Source organism: Pyrus communis, chromosome 10, assembly GCF_041283825.1.
Source record: "Pyrus communis isolate YQ-2024b chromosome 10, ASM4128382v1, whole genome shotgun sequence".
Lineage (NCBI taxonomy): Eukaryota > Viridiplantae > Streptophyta > Magnoliopsida > Rosales > Rosaceae > Pyrus > Pyrus communis.
In genome coordinates this window covers 12,553,958-12,572,372 of record NC_142574.1, presented here as the reverse complement: position 1 = coordinate 12,572,372, position 18,415 = coordinate 12,553,958, and the positions used below count along the sequence as shown (strand labels likewise).

General features: G+C 38.1%; 1 protein-coding gene across 1 annotated transcript in view; it reads right to left on the bottom strand.

Moving 5' to 3' along the window:
- The window catches only part of LOC148693534 (uncharacterized), a 68,258-nt gene extending 54,196 nt beyond the window's left edge, over positions 1-14,062 (bottom strand). Inside the window, exon 1 of the mRNA XM_088678042.1 lies at positions 14,018-14,062. Within this exon, the coding sequence (XP_088534168.1) occupies positions 14,018-14,062 (45 nt within the window). The remainder of the gene's footprint in view (positions 1-14,017) is intronic.
- Positions 14,063-18,415: the final 4,353 nt, after the last annotated feature.

The following is an 18,415-nucleotide window of genomic DNA, read 5'->3' as shown; positions in this document are numbered from 1 at the left end:
GCGGGATCAAAACGTTTGTCGACAAAGGTAAAAAGTACCACCACTTGCTATTATCTCTATATATGTCGACCTTCGTATTTTATGGCAGGGCAAACCTGAAGAAAATGCCCAACTCTCCCTCACCTTTGAGGGCGCACTCCCAGCAAAGCCTTTCGAAATACTCAATTCTTTCTTCTTCCCCAAAGATGATACCAGATGTCTGGAGTACAGATGACCCAGGAGGAAACAGCACAACAAATACATGTGCTGATTCATTCACCACTTCTTCAAAAGCAAAGGTATCTCATATCATCAAGGTCAAAAGCAAAAGTATCTCATATCATGCTCTTTCCCTGTCTTTTTCTTTGTCCTTGTTCTTACTCGCATGGCAAAGTAAAAGAAGCAATCAGCCGGCACTTGGAGTCAGTCTTCCGTTCTGGAGCCAACTGCCTGGAATCTATTCCTGATTGCTTACCTGGCGTTGCTCTCGAGTAGTCATCTTCAACGGTTGATACACTTCCGGAGAAGGGACCACTTCTGCAAAGGGGAGCGAGTAAGGCAAGTGAAAATGATACATTGAAGCATGTGGAGACAAACATAGGCTGAGTTATCCTCCAACCCTTTTCATTACGAATTGGAAAGATTGAACAAAGAAACAGACCAAAGGGGTAAGCTCAGACCTTCGGGGAAGACCAAAAGAATCCTCCAGCCCAGTAGCACAAAGGAAAATCAATGATGGGCGGAAACCAGTTCGAGAGTAAGCCTGTGGAATCAACAAAATCAAGCATCAATGCAATCACCAAGGAGAAGATGGAATTTACATTCCACAACCAGATTTGCGTCCCTAAACTCTTCTCTTTGTTAATTAAATTCTGCCATGTTTAGTATGTTTAAGTGATTTTTGTGTATTTACTTATGCTTTGTGTGAATCTATGCTTAAAACATTGAGGACAATGTTTGATTTAAGTGTGGGGGGGGTAACTAAGTATGTTGATGCAAATTCGTTGAATTTTATCACCCATAACTTCAAGTGTTGTTCCTTGCTGTTTTAAATGTTTTTAAGGTGTTTTTAAACTGTTTTAGCGTGTTTTGTTTTATAACTCCGAAAATCACATAAAAATTTGAAAAACATTTTTTTTGAAAAGCCTAAAAAGAGTGTTTTGAGTTGTTTTTGTGTCTTAGGGAACCTTCCAACGTTATGATGAGGATTTGGTTTGTAATTGCATGATTGTTAAAAAGAGTTATAAACATAGAGAAAAGTTTGATTTACTCTTGGTATATGCTTGGTTATGGTTATAATGTATGACTTCACATGCAATCATAAAAGAAAAATTCGTTTTTGTAACATGCTTGAAGGAAGGAACTCAAACAAACGCTACAACCCTGTGAGACTCGAGACATTACCTTCTTTGGAGAGTTATTTTCTGTGATTCTTTGTTTTCTAAAGTTGTTGAATGATCTCATTATTCCTTGCTTGGTTGCTACTTAGAATGCAATTGTATCATGATAGAACTAAATGCTAGAACTTATATCCGTTTCATTCAAAGCATGACATTGAAATTGCATAACATATATCAAGATGAAGTTGTGTAGTTGCCACCATAGCCAAATAGCCTTACTTCCCATATTTCGTATATATTAGTTTTAACCCCGTTGAGCCTCGTTTAGCCTATTTTCTTTGCTAACCACATCACCCCTTACCTAGCCTAGTGTAGGACAGTCCACACCCTTGTTCTTAAATGATAGTGAGCATGACTTAAATGAATTCCTTTTGAGTACATTATGAAAGAAAATGAGTGTGGGGGAGAATGTTTTGTTCTTAAGCGTTTATGTATGTTTTGAGAGTCAAAAGAAAAGAAAAAAATTGTGAAAAACATATGAAAAAGAAAAACAGAAAAGAAAAGAAAGAAAGAAAGAAAAAAGAGCTTGTTCCCCCTTGTTGTTCAAAAGTTGAGTTTTCATTCAAAAGTAAATTCTACATTAATTCAAATGCTTTGCTCGCTATTTCTTTAAGAACCTTTGTTTTCCATATACCTTCTTTGTTAGCCAAACACCTTTAGCCCCGTTACACCCCTTTGACTTCTATCTTGATCGTTATGTGTTCAATAATGTGGAGTTTGAAATTGATATGAGCTTATGGAATCACTGGTTCTCATTCTAAGTAGTAGCATTCCATTCATGAGATCATATTCATGTCATTATCGTAAATCCAGAAAATGCTTTCCTTGTTATAACATATGTGAGTGTTCGTCTACATGTTTACATCAATCTTCTCACATATAACTAGTGTAGGGTGTGTAGTCAGAAAATCTTGTGAAAAACGAGTGCATATCTTGTAAGGATTTGAGCAATTTCTCTAAGGCATGTTACTACATTCGAAATGTGTTTTAAATGCTTAATTGTGAACTAGTATGTGGTGACTATGATTAAGAATGTACTTAAGTGTAATGATGGCAAAAATCTGTGGGAATGATGATTTTTAACTTGTCATGTGCTTTGGAAATCCCTAAGACGGTTGTTGAAAGGTTTAGGTTGTGTTTTACTTGTTTTGTTTCGTTTGGTTTTGTTTTGTTTTTCTTTCTGTTTTGCTCGAGGACTAGCAAAAGATAAGTGTGGGGGTATTTGATAGGAGCATATTCATGCGACTTAAATGGCTTGTTCTCGTGCATTTACGTTATGTTTCTCTAGTTATTTTAGTCCTTTATGCTTCTTTTGTGTGTTTTCAGGTTCTAAGGGCAAGGTATGCAAAAGGATGCCTTTTGGAGCCTTTTGGAGCAAATTAGAGATTGGAATGGATATCATATGCTTGGAGCCAAGAGGATGGACGAAATTAAAGACTTGAAGTAGGAAAGTTAAATCCTAAAAGACCTCATGTTTAAGCATCATTGAAGACTCCTACGCATTTTAGAACACAAAAACAACATTCCTTGCAGCCTTAGGACATTGTCGTGTGTTTCCTTGTGTCTCCCTTCCTTGCATGGCAAGGAAGGGCTTTGTTCCCTATTTTAAACACTTAAATCATTCACTTATCATATCATTCACTTATTATAAGCATTCACTTATCATATCATTCACTTATCAAACCATTCACTTATCACTTCCATTCACTTATCACTTATCACTTCCATTCACTTATCACTTATCACTTCCATTCACTTATCACTCACCACATATCATTCATTTATCACTTAATACATCATTCACTTATCACTTATCATACTCATAATCATCTACACATTTCAACCATTTAAACATATGCATTTCAACTCACATGCATCATCATCATGCAACCAACCTTGCCACATGCTTTCCAAGCTTTCCCCCTTCATCATTAAGCCACATTCACTCCCATTTCTCTCCCCTTAACAACCCTAAACCGTGCATAATTAAAGGACACCATTCAACACACACATGCACCAAAAGACAACATTGGCATGCATCACATGCATTTCCAACACTTCCCCCTTTGTGCCGTGCCTTCCCTTCCACTTTCCAACCACATTCTTTCAATTCCCACTTCATCATTACACCACCTAAGCCACATGCACTCCCATTCTTTAATTAAGCCACTTAAACCACAAAACAATCACATAACACACCAACACACATGCATCCTGAAATTCTTTGCCATGCAATCACATGCATTTCCCTTGACATTTTCAGCCATCACACTTCATCATTACACCACCATTCACTCTTTAACCCACACACACTTCACACAAACAACATTCACATGCATTCACATGCATTTCCAACACAAAACACACTCAAAACCGTGGCCACCTTTGCATTTCAGGATTCCCATTTGCATTTTCAGATTTCCAGCTTTCCCTTTTATTTTCCAGCTTTCATTCTTCATCATTGCAGCCATTCCACATGCAATTCTCCATCATTCCTCCACACAAACACCTTAAACAAATAGCCATATACATCTCCACTCCTCCTATAAATACCCTTGCATTCCCATCATTCAAATCATCTCATTTCATACACAACACACCACAAACACTTCCATTCCTTCTCTTTGCCGTGAGTCCCCTTAGAATCCAAAACCATCTTTCCATTTCCATCACTCCTCACTCCATTCCACATTTCCATAATCCCCCAAACCTCACCTTAGACCTTGTGCTACAACAACGAGGAAGAGAAGAGGACCTAAACGTTCATACAATTCAAGTTTGAGTTGTTGGAATGTTTAGGTGATTCTTTGATTTCAATGTTTCATTTTAATTCTCTTTGTTTTGTACGTATAAGGAATGGAAGAGAAGAGTGCCTAAACGTTCATACAATTCAAGTTTGAGTTGTTGGAATGTTTAGGTGTTTCTTTGATTTCAACGTAATGAGGAACTAAAACCCCCTTTAGCTAGGGGGTGATTCGAAATAAATGTTTATGCTTGCATTTTGATTTGATTACTTCTAATTGCGTTTCATAAGTTGTGGTTCAATTTGTTTAACCGTTTGATTGATAACTTATTTATGTATGTTTATTGAGAGTGTACACTTAATTTTCATGCATGAATATGACGCTAGAATATAAGTGAGTTTCACCTAATAGTTACGAACTTATATTCACAAGTAGTGGAGGTTGCTTATAAACAATCGCGTTAAATGAATTCTTGGCATAAGTTTCATGCGTATTCCATAGTAACGAATGCCTCGTCAACACTTAAAGTTTTCATGATGCTTAATGATTTTTGATTGTATCTTTATTGTGCTTTTCACGTAAAGGACTTTTGGAGAATGTTGTGAATTGCGTTGCGCTAACCCATCCAATTCATTAACTTAAGGAAAACTTGACGGTTAATTTAAGCGGACCTAATTGACCCGGGGCGTTGAGAATTAATGATTTGTTGAAATGCAATTGGAAATCTTTTTATTATGCAAGTGTAACATGTATGGAGATGAACCCCTTAGCTATTCTATCATCCATTCATTCCATTTCATCAATTCCATATTTACATTCTGTTTTAATTTGTTCATTTAATTTAATTTCGTATAAACTTAAATCCCCCTTTACTTTAATGTCAATTTAGTTAGAAATCATTTTAGTTTGTGTTTTTTAAAGCATTTTGAGTTTTTGGTTTGTCTTAGTGTTTTAAACTTTAATTTTGCATTCTTTGAGTCTAGTTTAGTGTTTTAAACTTTATTTTACGTTTTTGAGTCAGTTTCCAAGAGATTTGCATTCCCTCCTAATCCCCGGTCTAGAACGATCCCTCACTTATCCATTCTACTACAATTGTCAAACGAGGGTTTAATTTGAGTGTCAAGTAAATCTCGCATCACGCAACGCAATTCACAACATTCTCCAAAAGTCCTTTACGTGAACAGCACAATAAAGATACAATCAAAGATCATTAAGCAACATGAAAACTATAAGTGTTGACGAGGCATTCGTTACTATGGAATACGCATGAAACTTATGCCAAGAATTCGTTTAACGCGATTGTTTATAAGCAACCTCCACTACTTGTGAATATAAGTTCATAATGATTAGGTGAAATTCACTTATATTCTAGCGTCATATTCATGCATGAAAATTAAGCGCGCATTCTTAATAAACATACATAAATAAGTTATCAATCAAATGGTTAAACAAATTGAATCAACAACTTATGAAATTCCAACGAAAGTTAATCAATTCATATTGCAAATATAAACATAGTTTCGAATCACCCCCTAGCTAAAGGGGGTTTTATTTCCTCATATCTTTGAAATCAAAGAAACGCCTAAACATTCCAACAACTCAAACTTGAATTGTATGAACGTTTAGGCACTCTTCTCTTCCATTCCTCATACGCACAAAACAAAGAGAATTAAAATGAAACATTGAAATCAAAGAATCACCTAAACATTCCAACAACTCAAACTTGAATTGTATGAACGTTTAGGCCCTCTTCTCTTCCTCTTTGTTGTAGCACAAGGTCTAAGGTGAGGTTTGGGGGATTATGGAAATGGATGAGGAGTGGTGTAGAAGTGGAAGGGGAATGGAAAAATGGTGTTTGGATTATAAGGGGAGAGATGGGAAGCTCACGGCTAGGGAAGGGAGAATGTGTTTGTAATGTGTTGTGTATGAAAATGAGATGTCCATGAATGAATGAATGCAAGGGTATTTATAGGAGTAGTGGAGGGAACATATGGCTATGTCATTTGTAGGTGAAGTAGGTGGATGTTGTAGGTGAAGTAGGTGGATGTTGTAGGTGAATTAGGTGGATGTTGTAGGTGAAGTAGGTGGATGTTGTAGGTGAAGTAGGTGGATGTTGTAGATGATTATGAGTGATAAGTGATAAGTGTATGATATGTTAAGTGATAAGTGAATGATTATGATAAGTGATAAATGAATGTATGATATGATAAGTGGTGAATGATAAGTGATAAGTGGTGATGATATGTGATAAGTAATGAGTGGTGATGATAAGTATGGAGCATGTGAATTAACTAATGAAGGAAATGCATGTGCAATGACAATGTGTTAGAATGGATGTGTGTTATGCATGGCATGATTGGGATTAGGAAAGGTTTTAAATGTCCTAAAACTAAAGAGAACAAGGTTCCAACACTTTGGTCTTCAATTAGGTCTTCAATTTCGTCCAACACTTTGGCTCCAAGCATAAGCTATCCATCCTTAGCCCAAAAGTGCTCCAAAAGTCTCCAAAATGCATCTTTTTGCTCCTTTAGCCCTTTGGACCTATAAACACACGAAAATAGCTTAAAGTACTAAAATAACTAAAGAAACATAACGTAAATGCACGAGAACAAGCCATTTAAGTCGCATGAATATGCTCCTATCAAATACCCCCACACTTATCTTTTGCTAGTCCTCGAGCAAAACAGAAAGAAAAACAAAACAAAACCAAACGAAACAAAACAAGTAAAACACAACCTAAACCTTCCAACAACCGTCTTAGGGATTTCCAAAGCACATGACAAGTTAAAAATCATCATTCCCACAGATTTTTGCCATCATTACACTTAAGTACATTCTTAATCATAGTCACCACATACTAGTTCACAATTAAGCATTTAAAACACATTTCGAATGTAGTAACATGCCTTAGAGAAATTGCTCAAATCCTTACAAGATATGCACTCGTTTTTCACACAGATTTTCTGACTACACACCCTACACTAGTTATATGTGAGAAGATTGATGTAAACATGTAGACGAACACTCACATATGTTATAACAAGGAAAGCATTTTCTGGATTTACGATAATGACATGAATATGATCTCATGAATGGAATGCTACTACTTAGAATGAGAACCAGTGATTCCATAAGCTCATATCAATTTCAAACTCCACATTATTGAACACATAACGATCAAGATAGAAGTCAAAGGGGTGTAACGGGGCTAAAGGTGTTTGGCTAACAAAGAAGGTATATGGAAAACAAAGGTTCTTAAAGAAATAGCGAGCAAAGCATTTGAATTAACGTAGAATTCACTTTTGAATGAAAACTCAACTTTTGAACAACAAGGGGGAACAAGCTCTTTTTTTTTTTTTTTTTTTTTTTCTTTCTTTCTTTTCTCTTCTTTTCTGTTTTTCTTTTTCATATGTTTTTCACAATTTTTTTTTTTTTTTTTTTTCTTTTGACTCTCAAAACATACAAACTTAAGAACAAACTTTTACTCCCCCACACTCATTTTCTTGCAAAATGTACTCAAAAGGAATTCATTTAAGTCATGCTCACTATCTTTTAAGAACAAGGGTACGGATGGTCCTAATCTAGGCTAGGTAAGGGGTGATATGGTTAGCAAAGAAAATAGGTTAAACGAGGCTCAACGGTGTTAAGACTTACAATATATACGAAATATGGGAAGTAAGGCTATTTGGCTATGGTGGCAACTACACAACTTCATCTTGATATATGTTATGCAACTCAATATCATGCTTTGAATGAAACGGATATAAGTTCTAGCATTTAGTTCTATCATGATACAATTGCATTCTAAGTAGCAACCAAGCAAGGAATAATGAGATCATTCAACAACTTTAGAAAACAAAGAATCACAGAAAATAACTCTCCAAAGAAGGTAATGGCTCGAGTCTCACAGGGTTGTAGCGTTTGTTTGAGTTCCTTCCTTCAAGCATGTTACAAAAACGAATTTTTCTTTTATGATTGCATGTGAAGTCATACATTATAACCATAACTAAGCATAAACCAAGAGTAAATCAAACTTTTCTCTATGTACATAACTCTTTTTAACAGTCATGCAATTACAAACCAAATCATCATCATAACGTTGGAAGGTTCCCTAAGACACAAAAACAACTCAAAACACTCTTTTTAGGCTTTTCAAAAAAAATGTTTTTCAAATTTTTATGTGATTTTCGGAGTTATAAAACAAAATACGCTAAAACAGTTTAAAAACACCTTAAAAACATTTAAAACAGCAAGGAACAACACTTGAAGTTATGGGTGATAAAATTCAACGAATTTGCATCAACATACTTAGTTACCCCCCCCACACTTAAATCAAACATTGTCCTCAATGTTTTAAGCATAGATTCACACAAAACATAAGTAAACACACAAACAACAACTAAACATACTAAACATGGCAGAATGTAATTAACAAAGAGAAGAGTTTAGGGACGCAAATCTGGTTATGGAGTGTAAATTCCCTTTTCTCTTTGTTGATTGCATTGAGGCTTGATCTTGATGATTCCACAGGCTTACTCTCGAACTGGTTTCCGCCCATCATTGATTTTCCTTTGTGCTACTTCTTGAACTGGGCAGCAGGATGGTTCTTTTGGTCTCCCCCGAAGGTCTGAGCTTACCCTTTTGGTCTGTTTCTTTGTTCAATCTTTCCAATTCGTATTGAAAAGGGTTGGAGGATAACTCAGCCTATGTTTGTCTCCACATGCTTCAATGTATCATTTTCACTTGCCTTACTCGCTCCCCTTTGTAGAAGTGGTCCCTTCTCCGGAAGTGTATCAACCGTTGAAGATGACTACTCGAGAGCAACGCTAGGTAAGCAATCAGGAATAGATTCCAGGCAGTTGGCTCCAGATCGGAAGATTGACTCCAAGTGCCGGCTGATTGCTTCTTTTACTTTGCCATGCGAGTAAGAACAAGGACAAAGAAAAAGACAGGGAAAGAGCATGATATGAGATACTTTTGCTTTTGACCTTGATGATATGAGATACCTTTGCTTTGAAGAAGCGGTGAATGAATCAGCACATGGTTCAATCCGCCGTTTCCTCCTGGGTCATATGTACTCCAGGCATCTGGTATCATCTTTGGGGAAGAAGAAAGAATTGAGTATTTTGAAAGGCTTTGCTGGGAGTGCGCCCTCAGAGGTGAGGGAGAGTTGGGCATTTTCTTCAGGTTTGCCCTGCCATAAAAGACGAAGGTCGACATATATAGAGATAATATCAAGTGGTGGTACTTTTTACCCTTGTCGACAAACGTTTTGATCCCGCAATTCCGGCTTTTTGAAATAGTGGCGCCTCTTCGATCTTTGAATACGCCTCTTCGATTTCTGAGCAGGCGCCCCTTCGATTTCTGAACGACGCCCCTTCTCTTTCTGAACGACACGTGGTAGTGCAGATGCGGCTCCTTTTGACAAAGCTGCACGCGTTTTCTGAAAAGCAGAGAAAGCGTCGCCGAACTTTGCGCTTGTCGGCTAAAGACGTGTAGTTGCGATGATGGCCTCCACGTGTTTTCAGCTTTGTCAGAAATCTTTTGACAAAGTTGAACGCGTTTTCTGAAAAGCCGAGGGAGCGTCGCCTAACTTACGCCGGAAAATCCAGCTCTTTGAATCGGTGGACGCGTCGCCTTGGCATTTTATAGAGCTATCGATCACCGCCAACATACACACTCTGAAGATTTCCCATTCCTGAAACTCGACTCCGGCCCTTTGTGAAATTTTTAACTCCATCCACCCCTTCTCTTTGAACACTTTTGAAAAAAATGGCAAACTCATCGAACCTTAGCTTAGATTTGAGTCTCAGCAGCGATCCGGTTGCGCCCCGTCAAGGTAATGTATGGCGCCCTTCTTTTTTATCTTCTAACGGTCATCTTTCAGGTGAAGACTCTGTGATGCAGGACGCCACAACAGCTACAATAGTAGCTAAAAACCTCCTCACTCCAAAAGATAGTAGGCTGCTGTCAGGACGGTCCGATGAGTTGGCCGTTCAAGAGTCCCTCGCACTTAGTGTTCAGTGTGCGAGCTCTGTGTCCAACATGGGCCTACGCCTGCTTGCCCGCTCCCGTCAGGTGGAATCGTTGATGGCAGAGGTGGAAAGACTTAAGCAAGAGATCCAGCAGCTTAAGTACGAGAATAGAAGTTTGCATGTGCTTGCAAATAACTATTCGTCGGGGATGAAGAGGAAGCTTGATGAGCTGCAAGAATCTGAGGGTCGAATTCACAGTGACCGTCAAAGGCTTGCGTCTTATCTCCAGAGGCACCTTTTTCCTGGGTCATCCAGCGCTTGGCCAAGTATTGAGGCCTGGAATGCTCTACCTCCGATGCCTCCCGCTCCGATGCCTTCCGCTTCGATGCCTCCCGCTTCTGCGCCTTCCGCTTCTGCGCCTCGTAGTGGGACTTCACGCAAACAACCTTTGTGAAGCTCCACCTTTCTCCATGTTTAGTATCTTTCTTTTTTTTCTTTTTCTTTTTTTTTATTTTTTTTTATTTTTTTTTATTTTTTTTTTATTAACATAAATAAAATCAAACGGCATGGAATTGGTCCTTGAATGGAAGGTGATACTTGAAGTGAACCGGCATTGGTTTGAATTCTAGTGTAGGTGCCTGATTCAAAAAAAATAGCAAGTTAGTATAAAATCTAATGGAATTTGGAAAAAAATACTTACTTGTTTTGTCCGACAAGAACTCAATGACAAATACCACTCCTTTGAAAGTTTCAGGGATATTGGACTTGGCCAGTTTGCAAGTGATGGTTATTACTTGTCCAATGTCATCAAATTTAACTTCTTTGGATTTTGTGGTTTCAAGAACGTCCTCTTTGATGGATTCATGACATTCCCTACTTGTCACCTTTGGAAGGGCTTCCAAGATGTTTTTTTCACCTTCTTCTTCCTTGGACGTCATGAATCTGCAAGGAATAGGGTTAAAAATAATGAAATTTGGAACAACCATACCTGTATTAGATGGCATAAAAGCAATAGGAGCCTCCGGTAAAGGTGTTTCCACCCTTTCCGTGGGTTGGGTGTATTCCTCTTCCTTGTGATTTGATTTTGATGGTTGAGGGTCCGTTCCAACCTCCTTGTCACTTCTCAACATGATTTCCTTGGCAGTTTCAAATTCTCCCTTCTGATTTGCAATGGTTGAACTAGGGAGTTCGCCTTGGTCGCAAAATTGTCCTTCGAACTCCGCTATCTGCCCAATTTGCTTTTCCAGAGTAGTAAGTAATTGAAAATTCGTATCATTATCATTTGAATTACCTACATTACTTTGGGCAGGTTGTGGTGGCTGCATAGGCGTTGAATAGAACTCCTCATACGGCTGCCAATATCCTTCTTGTTGAGCCTCATTGTCTTGATTTTGTAAGCCCTGCACCAAACAAATTAATTCATCAAGCTTTTGGTTATAATTTATTGACGAACTTAAATTTGGTTGGGCATATTGAATATGAGGTTGTGGTGGCTGCCAATATCCTCCTTGTTGAGCATTTTGAGGTTCCCACCACATAGAGTTTGAATGATCACTCCAATCCGAATTGTAAGTATTGGAAAACACGTTATTCCTTGATTGAAGATTAAATATATCAACTCTTTGCATTTGGGACCTTTCCATGAGTTGTGACAAAAGAGAAGCATTATTAAGTGCCATCTTGTTCTTAACAAACAAAACACAAATAAAAAAAAACTAAATCTAAAAGACAATACAGAAACAAACAATCCAAGGGATTAGCAAATTTTCTAATCCCCGGCAACGGCGCCAAAATTTGATGCGAGATTTATACGCACACAAATTAAACCCTCTTTTTGTCGATTTGTAGTATAAGTATAAGTAGGGATCGTTCTGGACCGGGGATTAGGAGGGATTGCAAATCTCTTGGAAACTGACTCAAAAACGTAAAATAAAGTTTAAAACACTAAACTAGACTCAAAGAATGCAAAATTAAAGTTTAAAACACTAAGACAAACCAAAAAAACAAAAAAAATACTTTAAAACATAAACTAAACAGATTCTAAGCACTAAAGAACAGGAAAGTAAAGGGGGGGGGGTTTGATTTGACGAAATTAGCTAAATTGCACAAATTGTAATTAAAGGCAAAACGTAAATATAAATGTGATGAAAATATGGATGATGGAATAGCCAAGGGGTTCTTCTCCACACATGTTACACTTGCATACAAGATTGATTCTCAGTTGGTCTTTCGATAAATTATGAAACTCAACACTCCGGGTTAATTAGGTCCGCTTAAATTAACCGTCAAGTTTTCCTTAAGTTAATGAATTGGATGGGTTAGCGCAACGCAATTCACAACATTCTCCAAAAGTCCTTTACGTGAACAACACAATAAAGATACAATCAAAGATCATTAAGCAACATGAAAACTATAAGTGTTGACGAGGCATTCGTTACTATGGAATACGCATGAAACTTATGCCAAGAATTCGTTTAACGCGATTGTTTATAAGCAACCTCCACTACTTGTGAATATAAGTTCATAATGATTAGGTGAAATTCACTTATATTCTAGCGTCATATTCATGCATGAAAATTAAGCGCGCATTCTTAATAAACATACATAAATAAGTTATCAATCAAATGGTTAAACAAATTGAATCAACAACTTATGAAATTCCAACGAAAGTTAATCAATTCATATTGCAAATATAAACATAGTTTCGAATCACCCCTAGCTAAAGTGGGTTTTATTTCCTCATATCTTTGAAATCAAAGAAACGCCTAAACATTCCAACAACTCAAACTTGAATTGTATGAACGTTTAGGCACTCTTCTCTTCCATTCCTCATACGCACAAAACAAAGAGAATTAAAATGAAACATTGAAATCAAAGAATCACCTAAACATTCCAACAACTCAAACTTGAATTGTATGAACGTTTAGGCCCTCTTCTCTTCCTCTTTGTTGTAGCACAAGGTCTAAGGTGAGGTTTGGGGGATTATGGAAATGGATGAGGAGTGGTGTAGAAGTGGAAGGGGAATGGAAAAATGGTGTTTGGATTATAAGGGGAGAGATGGGAAGCTCACGGCTAGGGAAGGGAGAATGTGTTTGTAATGTGTTGTGTATGAAAATGAGATGTCCATGAATGAATGAATGCAAGGGTATTTATAGGAGTAGTGGAGGGAACATATGGCTATGTCATTTGTAGGTGAAGTAGGTGGATGTTGTAGGTGAAGTAGGTGGATGTTGTAGGTGAATTAGGTGGATGTTGTAGGTGAAGTAGGTGGATGTTGTAGGTGAAGTAGGTGGATGTTGTAGATGATTATGAGTGATAAGTGATAAGTGTATGATATGTTAAGTGATAAGTGAATGATTATGATAAGTGATAAATGAATGTATGATATGATAAGTGGTGAATGATAAGTGATAAATGGTGATGATATGTGATAAGTAATGAGTGGTGATGATAAGTATGGAGCATGTGAATTAACTAATGAAGGAAATGCATGTGCAATGACAATGTGTTAGAATGGATGTGTGTTATGCATGGCATGATTGGGATTAGGAAAGGTTTTAAATGTCCTAAAACTAAAGAGAACAAGGTTCCAACACTTTGGTCTTCAATTAGGTCTTCAATTTCGTCCAACACTTTGGCTCCAAGCATAAGCTATCCATCCTTAGCCCAAAAGTGCTCCAAAAGTCTCCAAAATGCATCTTTTTGCTCCTTTAGCCCTTTGGACCTATAAACACACGAAAATAGCTTAAAGTACTAAAATAACTAAAGAAACATAACGTAAATGCACGAGAACAAGCCATTTAAGTCGCATGAATATGCTCCTATCAGTTGCCTTTTAATTGTCCTCCTATGCTTATATAGATTTGGAGTTCGGTTCAACTTTAAAGACTTATCTAGACATGAAGAAGGTGCACATTGCCTTGGGGATCTTTGCTGAATATCGCAAGTGGTGTTGGCTGCTCATTCTTCTTTGTAGGGAGAAATGTGGGATGCCCCCATAGGAGAAGATTATGAGGATTAAAGGTAACGTGTTTGCTTGTCTGATCTCCACTGTGGAGCTTGTTGCAAGTGAAGGTGGGAGAAAGAAATCTTCATCGCCTGCTCGAGAGCCGTCGGTGGAGAAAAAGCTGAAGACTTCTTCTGCTACTCGTTCGTCCACTGTTGGGAGGCTTGTGGTTGACTTAAGTTCTTCCAGGAATAAGAAAGAGCCTACTGGATCTGAGCTTGTGAAGCTTGCTGCTTCAAGGGTTACTAGAACAGTTGCTAACAAGATTACGCACCTTGTGCCTGGGTTTATTCCCAGACAACCTTCCATGCCCAAGTTCGATCCGATTCCAGACGAGCGTGTAGTGGCAAAAAGCGAGGATGGTGATTCCACTGCCAAGACGGTGTCAAGGCCTGCCCCTCCTGTTGAGAATGAAGCACCTTCCCACATAAGCAACTGCGATCAATCTACCAAACTAGCCTTGGGGGAGTTTTCTGAGATCTATGTACTACTGAAGCTTGATCTTCTTAAGGGCATGGAAACATATGCCAAGTTTGTTGATGGCATGAACAAGGTTGTCGACTTCAGTTTCTTCACGAGGCATGAGGCTTAGTCGTGAAGGGGTTCCCTGTTTGCTGTGATATAGAAATCTATGATCCTGGCAGTTGAGTATATGCGTATGAAGTAGGATGACGCCAAGGCTGCTAGGGAGATAGCGGTAGCCATGGTAGCATAAGCTTGCTCGACTGCTAATAAAATTAAGAAGTTAGAGTCTTAACTTACCTTTTTGAAGGGATTTGATGTCTGTGCCTCTACTGCTCTGCAGCTTGAGATTGTTCACCAAGAGATCATTAACTTGAAAGCTCAGGTTGACACGATCCAGGGGAAGTATGACATTGCAAAGAATGAGATTGAAGTCCAAGTGTTTGTTGGAAATATGCCCTAAAACCAATCATATGATGATACTTTACGGACATTTCACAAAGTTAAACTAATGTAGTTTAAATGTAAAGGGCAAAGATTATTGTTTGAGCCGTCTCATATAAATGTTATATGCTTAAACGATAAGTCCAAGGAATATGTGATTGGAAGAATGCGATCTAAAGAAGTTCGATTCATGAGACCATTCTTTCGTTAACACATCCTAAACGTTCCTGATCATAGGATTGTCAATTGGGCATTGACAGTCCGTTAAGATCAGTACGTGCTATGTCTTCTCTCAGGGAGAGTGACTAGTCTCGAGTCATTGGTGTGTGTGACATCAAGACAAGTACGTAGGTGCTCAATAGAGAATGAGTTCACTGAACACAATCAACGAAGAGTTCTCATATTTATGTCACATGAGAACTCATGGTTGGGATAATGCAAATTAGTCTTTTGACCTGAGGCATCACAGTTGTCTTGTGGTTAGGTCCTTAATCTTTGATTATGTCAAAGTCACTCCATCAGGAGGGTGTCCACGGCATCGTTGGGGTTAAGCCACTTAGCCATGGAGGCAAGTGAATGCGCAACAAGGGATCTCTAACCTTCAAACTGTTTGAGGGAGAATACTCTATGATATGATTAAGAATCTTTGGCCAAAGTATGAATGAGATTTAGGAATGTGTTCCAAATCACATTCAAGGTAATCATATAAGCACAAGACTCACATTGGATAGTAGACATGAATAAACTATCAAACCAAACAATGTGGTCAAGAGTATTGTATTAGAGAAAGACCGTATTGCATTTGTAATCCTAAAACTAAATAGGTTCTCCACCTCTTCTGATTAGCTTGGGTAACCATGACATGCTGCTAGGCGTCAACCATGGTTTGTGGAAGCCCTAAAAGTGTATTATCACTAACGGGAGAATTGAAAGTAAGTTTCAATTCACAATCGATTAGAAAGAGTTTTAATCGCCCACTGCCTCGCTAAAAGGAACCTAATGGATCGTTCACCGAGTAAGGTAGAGTTTGAAGAAACAACGGAGATGAGTAAGAATAATTAAATGGTTTAATTATTTATCTAAGGCTAGGATTAATTAATATGTTAATTAATCAAACGAATAAGTTCGTTAAAGACCTCGGGTTAGTTTTGGGCCGCAAGGCCCAATGGGATTTGAATGTCAAGCCCATTAACTCAAGTTGTATGACAACTTGAATAAACAAAGGGCTTGAAAGCCCAATAAACCCTATAGGCCGGCCATGTTAGAAGAATAGGGCTTTTGGTCCATTAGGTCACTTATTTGAAGGGACTATATAAAGGACTTTATAGCCTAAAATTCATTAAGGGTTGTTTTTGGGGAAAGGATGAGAACACAAGCTCTCCTTTCTCTCTAAAATTTCGGCCACCTTGGAGGGATCATCTAGCAATCAAACTCCTCCAAGGTCACTCATTTCTTCTTCATTATGCCTTGGTGATGAATCATTAGAGGTTCTCAATTTTGGGAACTTTGGAGAAACCTTTTTCATCCATCCAAATCCATAGATCTAAGATGCAAGGAATGAAGGCCCTCTCTTTGGGTGATTAGCCTTTGTTTAAATACAAAGAGGAATCTACAAAGGTATATATTTCAACTCACTTTGTTTTGAGTTGATTATTGGTTCACCATTTTACTAGGCTTTGAACATTCATGGGTAATGTTTTGTTTTTAAGTGCATGCTAGCATGATTCCGCCTTTAATTTATTAATTGCATGCTAATGATGTTGCTTAAATGAACATGTCATCTTCCAAAATAATCCTTCAGTGTTGCTAGTGCAGGATCTTGAGCGTACAACTTTGGAATTTTAGTTTGCCTATGATGCCAAAGACGTAAAGTTACTCGCCATGCATAATGACATTGTTTGACTCAAGAAGGCCGTCAGTAGACTTGAGTCCAAGGAAATGGAGCTAAAAAAAGTGTTGACCACCAGCGAGAACCTGAAGAAGGAACTAGATGAGTTGCATAATGCTCGTACTGACCTAATTGAGGAGAATAAGCAACTGAAAAGTGAGAAGTCCAGTCTTGAGGTTGTCTTTGCCCAAGGTCAAGTTAACTTCTACAAGCTTGGCTACATAAATAATTTCTTTGGCATAAATTCTGACTACACCTTTTCTGATAAGGACATCGAGCTTTTTGTTATTTCTTTCGAAGATCTTCTTAAGTTTTACTTCAAGAGCACCATAGGTGGAGCTGTTAAAGATCAGGCTGCCTAGGTAGGTGCGGCCGAAGGTTATGCTGCCCAAGCAGGGGTGGTTAGTGACAATGCTGCTCAAAATGGGGAAGCTGTAGATGAAGCGGAGGAGGTTGATGTTGTTGGGTGCGATGTGGCTGTTGAAGATGGCCAAGCTGATGAAGAGTAGTCTTTTTAGATAGACTTTAGGATTTACTTTATTTTCCTTTCCTGTTTGCTTTTTCCTTTGCTTGAACTTTGTTGGCCATTGTGCCAGTTTACCAATTAGCTAGAATTTAATAGACTATTTTTCTTTGCTTTATTTCATCTTTGTCTCTTTGCCTTGCTTCAAGCTTTAGTCGGAGAATGAACAATTGAGTAAACTGCTTTGAACAAAGCAGTCAAGCACAACTTCATTGCTTTAGGTGCCAACTTCGGGTTGTCAGGTGTGATTCTTTGCTTGCTTGAGGCATCTTTTGAAACTTCTAACTTGCATGGTCGAATAACCTTCGTAGTTGCATGTTTCATAGCAGTGGTCCACTAGATCTTAATAAGTAGATGGCCTTGCATGACCTATATGACTGCCGATCTAGGCTTAGGGCCTTTGCAAAGCTATTAACCATAGAACCAACAATCAAGTGCCTTTCTTACAGAAGTAAGCGAGTCTGCGGGTATAAACACTAAAATTCTATATCGAATGAGACGATAACACGTGTACAAAGTAGATTCGTATTGATTTAAATTTGTAGGTTACAATCTCTGTTAACAACTTTTCCTCTGATTCAGTCTTCAAACTTAACGTAGATGGTTGATTGTTGATCTAAGGGTTGCGATGAATGATTGCTTCAAGTTTTGAGCTTGAAACAAACGTGGGGATGGTCTTCACCTCAATGTGTGGCAAAGATAGTGTGGATGCGGGATTTCGTTGCTTCAAGGGTCTTGGCAACTTGATCATGAGACGAACATTGCTACAAGTTTATAAGCTTGCAACAAAGTCTTGAAGGAATCGACACGAGCACTTGTTGATTCTTCAAGGAAGTGCTTCAGCTTTGGTCGAGAGAAAGCTTCGGCTTTGGTTGAATGTTCTTCGAAGAGAGCTTTGGTAGCGTATTAGTCTTCAAAGGTTTGGTAGAGGTTTTTTTGCATAGACATTTTTTCCACCTAAATGCTTGTGGGAGCACCTTGTATTTATAGGCTT